The sequence below is a fragment of the Musca autumnalis genome, unplaced genomic scaffold (genome assembly GCF_047663935.1).
Source record: "Musca autumnalis isolate F117 unplaced genomic scaffold, ASM4766393v1 scaffold_5, whole genome shotgun sequence".
Taxonomy (NCBI): Eukaryota; Metazoa; Arthropoda; class Insecta; order Diptera; family Muscidae; genus Musca; species Musca autumnalis.
The window spans coordinates 20,050,079-20,060,256 of record NW_027412088.1 but is presented as its reverse complement, the minus strand read 5'-3'; the positions used below and the strand labels follow the sequence as shown (position 1 = coordinate 20,060,256).

The 10,178-nt window shown below is 34.3% G+C and overlaps 1 protein-coding gene across 1 annotated transcript in view; it reads left to right on the top strand.

The window, feature by feature from the left end:
- The first annotated feature begins 4,360 nt into the window (after positions 1 to 4,360).
- Cyp301a1 (Probable cytochrome P450 301a1, mitochondrial) overlaps positions 4,361 to 10,178 on the top strand; it is a 28,725-nt gene continuing 22,907 nt past the window's right edge. Inside the window, exon 1 of the mRNA XM_073957556.1 lies at positions 4,361 to 5,051. Within this exon, the coding sequence (XP_073813657.1) occupies positions 4,747 to 5,051 (305 nt within the window). The 5' untranslated portion in view covers positions 4,361 to 4,746. The remainder of the gene's footprint in view (positions 5,052 to 10,178) is intronic.

Sequence of the window (10,178 nt, the reverse complement as noted above, 5' to 3'; positions counted from 1 at the left end):
TTAACAAAGATATAACGGTGATTTCAGACCCCTACAGGGTCTTCAGCAGAAACTTTATAACGCCATAACTCGGTTGTTCGACTCACGGCGGTTCTCTCCTTCGGGATTCTAAATATACTCCTCCAGGGCTTTCATCCCCAAAAGGAATTATCTCTGCCCCAAAATTTCGGTTTACAGTGTAATTGTAGACAATTTGTCACCAATGAAGATTCTAAAGAAAAATGTTCACCAATGAACTTTTTCTAAAGAAAAATGTTCACCAATGAACTTTTTCTATAGAAAAATGTTCACCAATGAACTTTTTCTATAGAAAAATGTTCACCAATGAACTTTTTCTAAATGTTCGCAATGAATTTTTTCTACAGAAAAATGTTTACCAATGACCTTCTATAGAAAAATGTTCACCAATGACCTTTTTCTATAGAAAAATGTTCACCAATGACCTCTTTTCTACAGAAAAAAGTTTACCAATGAACTTTTTCTAAATGTTCGCAATGAATTTTTTCTACAGAAAAATGTTTACCAATGAACTTCTATAGAAAATGTTCACCAATGACTTTTTCTATAGAAAAATGTTCACCAATGACATTTTTCTATAGAAAAAATGTTCACCAATGAACTTTTTTCTATAGAAAAAATGTTCACCAATGAACTTTTTTCTATAGAAAAAATGTTCACCAATGAACTTTTTTCTATAGAAAAAATTTTCACCAATGAACTTTTTTCTATAGAAAAAATGTTCACCAATGAACTTTTTTCTATAGAAAAAATTTTCACCAATGAACTTTTTTCTATAGAAAAAATTTTCACCAATGAACTTTTTTCTATAGAAAAAATGTTCACCAATGAACTTTTTTCTATAGAAAAAATGTTCACCAATGAACTTTTTTCTATGAAAGAATGTTCACCAATGAACTTTTTCTGTACAAAAATGTTCACCAATGAACTTTTTCTATAGAAAAATGTCCACCAATGAACTTTTTCGGTAGGAAAATGTACACCAAAGAACTTTTTCTATAGAAAAATATTCAACAATGAACTTTTGCTAAAGAAAAATGTTCACCAATGAACTTTTGCTTAAGAAAAATGTTCACCAATGAACTTTTTCTATAGAAAAATGTTCATCAATGGACTTTTTCTATAGAAAAATGTTCACCAATTAACTTTTCTTATAGAAAAATGTTCACCAATTAACTTTTTCTATAGAAAAATGTTCACCAATTAACTTTTTCTATAGAAAAATGTTCACCAATGCAACTTTTTCTATAGAAAAATGTTCACCAATGCAACTTTTTCTATAGAAAAATGTTCACCAATGCAACTTTTTCTATAGAAAAATGTTCACCAATGCAACTTTTTCTATAGAAAAATGTTCACCAATGCAACTTTTTCTATAGAAAAATGTTCACCAATGCAACTTTTTCTATAGAAAAATGTTCACCAATGCAACTTTTTCTATAGAAAAATGTTCACCAATGCAACTTTTTCTATAGAAAAATGATCACCAATGCAACTTTTTCTATAGAAAAATGTTCACCAATGCAACTTTTTCTATAGAAAAATGTTCACCAATGCAACTTTTTCTATAGAAAAATGTTCACCAATGCAACTTTTTCTATAGAAAAATGTTCACCAATGCAACTTTTTCTATAGAAAAATGTTCACCAATGCAACTTTTTCTATAGAAAAATGTTCACCAATGCAACTTTTTCTATAGAAAAATGTTCACCAATGAACTTTTTCTATAGAAAAATGTTCACCAATGAACTTTTTCTATAGAAAAATGTTTACCAATGAAGTTTTTTCTATAGAAAAAATGTTCACCAATGAAGTTTTTCTATAGAAAAAATATTCACCAATGAAGTTTTTTCTATAGAAAAAATGTTCACCAATGAAGTTTTTTCTATAGAAAAAATGTTCATCAATGAAGTTTTTTCTATAGAAAAAATGTTCACCAATGAACTTTTTTCTATGAAAGAATGTTCATCAATGGACTTTTTCTATAGAAAAATGTTCATCAATGGACTTTTTCTATAGAAAAATGTTCACCAATGAACTTTTTCTATAGAAAAATGTCCACCAATGAACTTTTTCTATAGAAAAATGTCCACCAATGAACTTTTTCTATAGAAAAATGTCCACCAATGAACTTTTTCTATAGAAAAATATTCAACAATGAACTTTTGCTAAAGAAAAATGTTCACCAATGAACTTTTGCTTAAGAAAAATGTTCACCAATGAACTTTTTCTACAGAAAAATGTTCATCAATGGACTTTTTCTATAGAAAAATGTTCACCAATGAACTTTTTCTATAGAAAAATGTTCACCAATGAAGTTTTTTCTATAGAAAAAAATGTTCACCAATGAAGTTTTTTCTATAGAAAAAATGTTCACCAATGAAGTTTTTTCTATAGAAAAAATGTTCACCAATGAAGTTTTTTCTATAGAAAAAATGTTCACCAATGAAGTTTTTTCTATAGAAAAAATGTTCACCAATGAAGTTTTTTCTATAGAAAAAATGTTCACCAATGAAGTTTTTTCTATAGAAAAAATGTTCACCAATGAAGTTTTTTCTATAGAAAAAATGTTCATCAATGGACTTTTTCTACAGAAAAATATTCAACAATGAAGTTTTTTCTATAGAAAAAATGTTCACCAATGAAGTTTTTTCTATAGAAAAAATGTTCACCAATGAAGTTTTTTCTATAGAAAAAATGTTCACCAATGGACCTTTTCTACATAAAAAATGTCGTGGTTTTAATGGGGCTACATCAGGCTACATTGAACGGTACCTCCTGATTTTCTATATTTTGAAGGTTTTCCTGATTTTAACCGAAATGGCAGAAGTTTTAGTTTTAGTCTTCGTTGGGGGTATACAACTTTCCAACTGAAATTGATCGGTATATGTAAGTCCACGTCCTCATATAACCGCCATAGAACGGTACCTGCCGATTTTCGGTATTTTGAAGTTTGTGGTCTCAATATCCCACCGAAATGGCTAAATTTTTGTATTTAGTCTTCGTTGGGGGCATACAACTTTCCACTTGAAATTTGTCGGTATAGGTCCACGTCTTTATATAGCCCCATAGAACGGTATCTCCCGATTTTCTGTATTTTGAAGTCCGAAATGGCTGAAATTTGGTATTTCGTCTTCGTTGGGCGTATAAAACTTTCCATCTGAAATTTATCGGTATAGGTCCACTTTTTCACATAGCTCCCATAGAACGGTACCTCCCGATTTTTCGTATTTTGAAGTTTGTGGTCTCAATATTCCACCGAAATGGCTAAAATTTGTATTTAGTCTTCGTTGGGGAATACAAATTTCCACTTGAAATTTATATGGTTCAAATTTATAGGTTCACGTCTTCATATAGGCCCCATAGAACGGTACTTCCCGATTTTCGGTATTTTGGAGGTTGTGGCCTCAATATCCCACCGAAATGGCTCAAATTTGGTGTTAAGTCTTCCTTGGGGGCATAAAACGTTCTACTTGAAATTTGTCGGTATAGGCCCACGTCTTCATATAGCCCCCATAGAACGGTACCTCCCGAGTTCCGATATTTTGAAAGTTGTGGATCCAATATCCCAACGAAATGGTTGAAATTTTGTGTTTTGTCTTCGTTGGTGCTATAAAACCAACAGAAATTAGTGGATATAGGTCTTTATATAAGCCCCATAGAACCGCACTCACGGTGGGTAGAAAGCCTTCACACAGAAAATTTTCAGTATGAAGTGATTATTATCAGTTAAAATATTATTCTACTCCAAGGATTTAGACTCAATGTAGATGAAGAGTTTAGTAGTTACTGATTGTTCACATTTACTTTAATACAGTTCGTGGTGGAGGGTATAACGCCGCTCTTAATTGTTTTGTATTAAACTAAAAAAATTATAAAGAGCCATTATTGAGAATTTATATTAGTTTTTAAAATTAATGAAATTGCTGGAAAAAGTTGGGTTTTCAGTTATTTTTCATAACTCGTTAATATAGAAGTTCATTATAGAGAAGTTTGACAGCCTTTGAACGTAATTGTTGTCTTTGTCAAGTATCTTAAATTATCTACCAAACCGCTTCGTTTATCTACATCACAATTCATTAATACCAGAAACTCAACACTACCTCACAATGAATGATTGATGGTATGGTTCATTTCACAAACCGCTAATTTATCTACACCACAATTCACACGAGTATATTAAATTATCTACAAAACCGCTTCATTTATCTACACCACAATTAATTATTGCCAGAAACTCAACACTACCTCCATGCTATGCTAACCACTTTGTACGCATAGACTCCGCAATGAATGAATGTCGGTATGGCTCATTTTACAAGCAACAATTTAACTTTTGGTTAGTTGTTTCTCGAACAGCAAACTTAACGGTTTGTTGCTGGTCTCTCTCTCTCAGGCGCCCACAAACGCAGCTTAGCACAATTTCCTTCAAACGAATTTGGTGAAAATTGTTACGTGGGTCAATGTTTTTTAAAATTAAAATTACTACGAAAAAGAAGTGAAGAGAAAATAAAAAAGTGAATCAAAGTGAAAATTTCCTCCAAATACCTACCTTTACAAATATTTTTCAAGTGTAAATTTGTGTTACGAAAAAGAAACGAAAGAAAAAAAACGCAACGCCAACGAAATATTAAAAAGTATTATTTAATTGATTTGGGGGGTTTCTTGGCTTGAAAACCACAAAATCAACCAAAGTTTATTGTCATTACAAGTCACACCAACAACAACATGAGTGCAATGCGTCTAACCCGTAATACTGCTAACACACTGACAGCTTTGGCAGCAGCAGTTACAACCAAATCAACAACATTATCACCATTATCAACAACATTACGCCTAAAGTCATATTGGCTTAAGCGTGAAAATTCATCCAGTGCTGCTGCCACTGCAGCAGCTTGTCCCCATTTAAGCAACTTATATGAAGATGTGGAATCTGTGCCTTTAATACACCACACTGCTGAATGGCAAAATGCTTTGCCCTATGAAGAAATACCTGGACCAAAACCAATACCAATTTTGGGTAATACCTGGAGGTAAGTTAATTATTGAATGAAGAGATTACCTTTAGAGATTTCTATGTAAAATGGAATTGATCATAAATTAATTTACGATAATTGAAAAGAAAGGGGCAACATGGATGGGTGAAAGAAAAACAATTCTTTTTTAAACAAATTATATATGCAAACGAAGATTTTTTCAATGGGAAAGTGGACAAACCACTTCAAAAGCTGCTGAAATTATATTGGTTAATTAGTTCTCAAACAGATGTGATTAGGGGGCATAATCTCAATCTCAATCTGTAAATTGAACCAAAAAAACAAAAAACACTTTTTAAGAAAATGCTGTAGTCGTCAATTAAAATTTTTCGAATAGAGACAAAAACGGGGTTATGGCCACAAGGGCCAAACAATAAAGTAGTGTCATGCATAAAATCCTAGAGAAGTTTTCAAAAATCACAAGTATTGACGATTTTTTTAAAGTTTATTTATCGTAAGATTTTTATTATTCCATAGTCGTTGTCGGGTTTTGCGTTCATCAATGGCAAGTTTTGTTGTGCCCAGTGTTGAGCGTGTTTGTGTCTTAAGTCTTTTGTTTTCATTTTCAAAAGTCAACGTTATAAATGTTTATTTAAAACATTCCATTAATTCTGTAATCTAAGGGACAATATTTCACACATATTTTCAAAATTTGATTTTGATAAATTTTTGTTGAGTATCTTTTTCATATCGATTTTTCTCTAGGAAATAACCAATGTTGCATGCATGCAGCAACAAAGGAAACTTGTGCAGCTGGAAGTTGTAAAAGTAAAAGCCAAACTTGTTTCCAAGCGAGTTTGCGGCAACAGATGATAATCTGTTAATGCGTATGTATATACATACATATATTTATATGGTTCACACAAACATCCAAGCCTAGTAATGATGGCAATTTTTGGAAATTGTGTTTGAAATGTGCGTAAAGTCGTACATTTGAGCAACAATTATGTGCCGGATAAATAGAAAACTGCCATGGATTGAGTGAGTCAACTTTTCAATGCAAGTTTAATGTTTAATCAAGAGATGGCTTATTAATGAATTAACACTATAGTCGGATAGGCTGGAAATAACTTACACTGTTACACCAGTGAACCGGAGCAGGACTAGAAAGTATATAATAAACTTTTTTATTCTATCCTATGACAAAAAAGGATTTATAGACTTATTTAATTAGGTGGCCGGATACAGATCCTTTGTGATAGGAATATATATATATATATATATATATATATATATATATATATATATATATATATATATATAACAAACGCTATTTTAAATTCAGCTTTGGAAAGAGGAAAAATTCAGAGTGGGCCAAGTGAGTGTCATGTGTCATGATAACGGTTTTGTTTTGACCAAAAACTAACATACAAGCATCGATGTGTGTGAGCTGATGCGTTAAAATGGTGCAAAATCCGTTATTAGTTTTCCAACGATTCTGTTCCCGCTATTCTGCCGAAATTCTTCGCGCAAACTGCGCATAACTTGGAATTTATTATGCACCACGCTATTGCTGTCAAAGAAAACAGTGACCAAAACCTTCTCCTTTGATCCATTTTTTTTAATAGTAAAAAAGTCGAAGAGCCCACCAAAACTCGACTAAACTTTTTATCTGAAAGGAGTCTCCACTTGTGTGATATAAGAGGATTTTTAGAAGTCTATTAGCCCGATTTCGTTATCGGATCCAATGTGTTCCCTTTTCAAACATTGACATTAAATTGCCCGAAAAAAAAAAGAAAACAAGTGAGTCCATATTTCCACTAGGTAATTAATTTTCCTTGTCAGTTTATAGGTGATAGAGGGTGTTGAGAGGCAAATGGTTACGATATACCTCAACTCTCTCTCTCTCTCTCTCTTCATCGAACTGACAATTGCCGCATGTAAAATTGCCTACTGTAAATATGGACTAAGAAAGGCGTTATGTTCGATTGGGCCGAACTTTGTATACTCTCCACCATGAACGGTATTGAAGTAAATATGAACAATTAGTAACTACTAAGCCCTTCATTTACGTTAAGTCTAATTCCTTGGAGGAGAATAATATTTTAACTGCTAATAATCACTTCATACTGAAAAATTTCTGTGTGGAGGTTTCCTACCCACCGTGAGTGCGGTTCTATGAGGGCTACATGAAGTCCTATCTATACCCACAAATTTCTGGTGGGAAATGTTATACCACCAACGAAGACTAAACACAAAATATATGCCATTTCGTTGGGATATTGAGGCCACAACCTTTAAAATATCGGAAATCTGGAGGTACCGTTATGAAGACGTGGACCTATCCAGACAAATTTCATGTTGAAAGTTTTATACTTCCAACGAAGACTAAATACCAAATTTAAGTCATTTCGGTAGGATATTGAGGCCTCAACCCCAAAATATCCAGAATCGGGAGGTACCATTCTATGGGGGCTATATGAAGATCTGGACCTATACAGAAAATTTTCAGGTTGATAGTTTTATACCGCCAACGAAGACTAAATACCAAATTTCAGCCATTTTGGTGTGTCATAATCTTCAAAATACCTAAAATCATGAGGTACTAGTACATGGGTGCTATGGACCTATACCGACAAATTTTAAGTGGAAAATTTTATGCCTCCAACGAAGACTAACTACAACATTTCAGCTAATTCGGTGGGATATTGAGGCCATAACTTTCAAAATACCGAAAATCGGGGGTCTGTTCTATGGGAGCTGTATAAAAACGTGGACCTATACCGTAAAATTTCTGGGGAAAAGTTTTATACCGCCAACGAAGACTAAATTCCAAATTTCAACCATTTTTGTGGGATACTGAGGCTAAAACCTTGAAAATACCTAAAATCGGGAGGTATCGTTCTATGGGGCAATATGAAGTCGTGGACTTATACCGCCAAATATCAGCTGAAAAGGTTTATTTCCCCAACGAAGACCAAATATCAAATTTCAACCATTTTGGTAGGATATTGAGGCCACAATCTTTAAAATACCGAAAATCTGGAGCTACCATTCTATGGGGGCTATATAAAAACGTTGACCGATATAACCCATTTTCAATACCAAACATCCTAGGTGTAGAAGAAATTTCTATACAAAATTATAAAACTCTTTATTTAAAATTGCGACCTATATCTTGATTTCAACAGACTCTTAACCATATAAAAATGTTGAACATTTGTGTCGATGGCACACCAAGGTGTGGACCAAACTAAGTGTGGACAAAATATTTCGGGATCCAAAGTTGGAATCTATTTTTTGTAGAAATATTATGATGTGCAAAGTATGGAGCAAATCGGTTACAGCATTCGACAGATATTGTGAGCACCATTTTAACGAAAATTTTTGAACTTTTGTGGGGGAGGTACACAAAGGAGTGGACCGATATAGCCCATATTGGAACTTGATTTAAGTTAGCGCAAAATATTACGACAGTCAAGTTTTGAACCGAATCGGTTTATCCGTTCGAGAGTTATTGCTCGCTCCATTTCGGGTTATTTTCTCAGGAAGTATGGACTTACCCGTGAAATTACTTGTACCGTCGTAGTTGGGTCAGCGAATTCATTATGTTACAACAAAGATCAAAACGATTCGAGAGGAGGTCTTAAACTACACATTTCCGAAATTTTGTGTGAGAGGTACCGGAAGGAACCTGATCTATATCTGGTAGAAATATAATCGGCGCTCCAGCCAGCCAAACAGACAGACGGAGATTGTTAAATGGACTGCAAATTGTCTGAAACGAATTTCATCCAAACATGCTTGGGGTATTAAACCATTATTTTGATGAGGCGCATTTTGCCCGTGTGAAAGTCTATATACCCTCGTTAGCATAAATGCCGAGAGTATAAAAAGCCCGGACGGAAATTGCAGGTGCGAATTTGCAGATCATGGTTCTTATTGGCATCATGGCATTGTGTTCTTTGTTTTTGGATTAGTAACTCGACCATTGGGCGCCACCGTTGTGCAATGGCATGCACACCCGCCTTGCACACATAAGGTCGTGGGTTCGATTCCCCGGCCAGGCAACATCAAAATCCATTTCAACGGTGGCAAAAATTCCCCTCAGTAATGTTGGCGACATTTCCTGAGTATTTCAGCCATGTAAAACTTCTTTACAAAAGTGGTGTCTTAGACACGCCGTTCGGACTCGGTGATAATCCGTAGGTCCCATATCATTGAGCTAATATGAATCGGGGTGCACTCATTGATATGAGAGAAGTCCCCCTTGTCCCGTATGGGATGTTTGTGGAACAATTACTATTATTAACACGACCAACAACTCAAGTTCGTATCGTTCTTATAGGGTAATACGAGGCCCATTTTGCCTCAATATCTTTAACATGGGTTAAATGCAGTTCCCCAGGTGGGTCTGTATTAATTGATCAAGTTAAATCTTGCACTTAGCCATGTTAAAGCCAGTCAGGGCGGTTGATTGGTATCTATTACCTATAACGACGAGCTCTTCTTTTAATGCGGATTTGGAATAGACATTTCAAAGAAATGTTTTCCTTTAAACATATCCAGTGCTGTCTCATCTTTTTGAGCAACTACCTCATCTCGAATCCATACAAAGCCTAACCAATATCGGCGATTTTGTTTTAATCCCATATTATGCGTTCGCAATCCTTAAGAATTCATTAAGCCAAAAAGTGTTTCCACTTTTGATAAAACGCCTCTAAAAAACAACTATGTAAAGTTGGTATCGGCTGTTATTATACCCTCAGCATTTAACGCTAACGAGGGTATATACACTTTCATACGGACAAAATGTGCCTCATTGAAATAATGGTTTTAGACCCCAAGTATGTTTAGACGAAATGTGTTTCAGACAATTTGGAGTCGATTGAGCAATGTCCGTCCGTCTGTCTGTCTGGCTGGCTGGTGCGCACGATAACTCTCGAACGGATGAACCGATTCGGTTAAAATTTTGGCTTTCGTAATATTTTGCCCAAACTTAGTTTAAGTTTGAAGATGGCTATATCGGCCCACTCCTTCCGGTACCTCCCCCACAAAAGTTCGAAAATGTTCGGAAAATTTGTGCGCACGATAACTCTTTAAGGAAGTAGCCGATTTGATCCATACTTCGCACATCGTAAAATTTCTACCAGACTTAGATGAGGTTCCAATATGGACTCAATC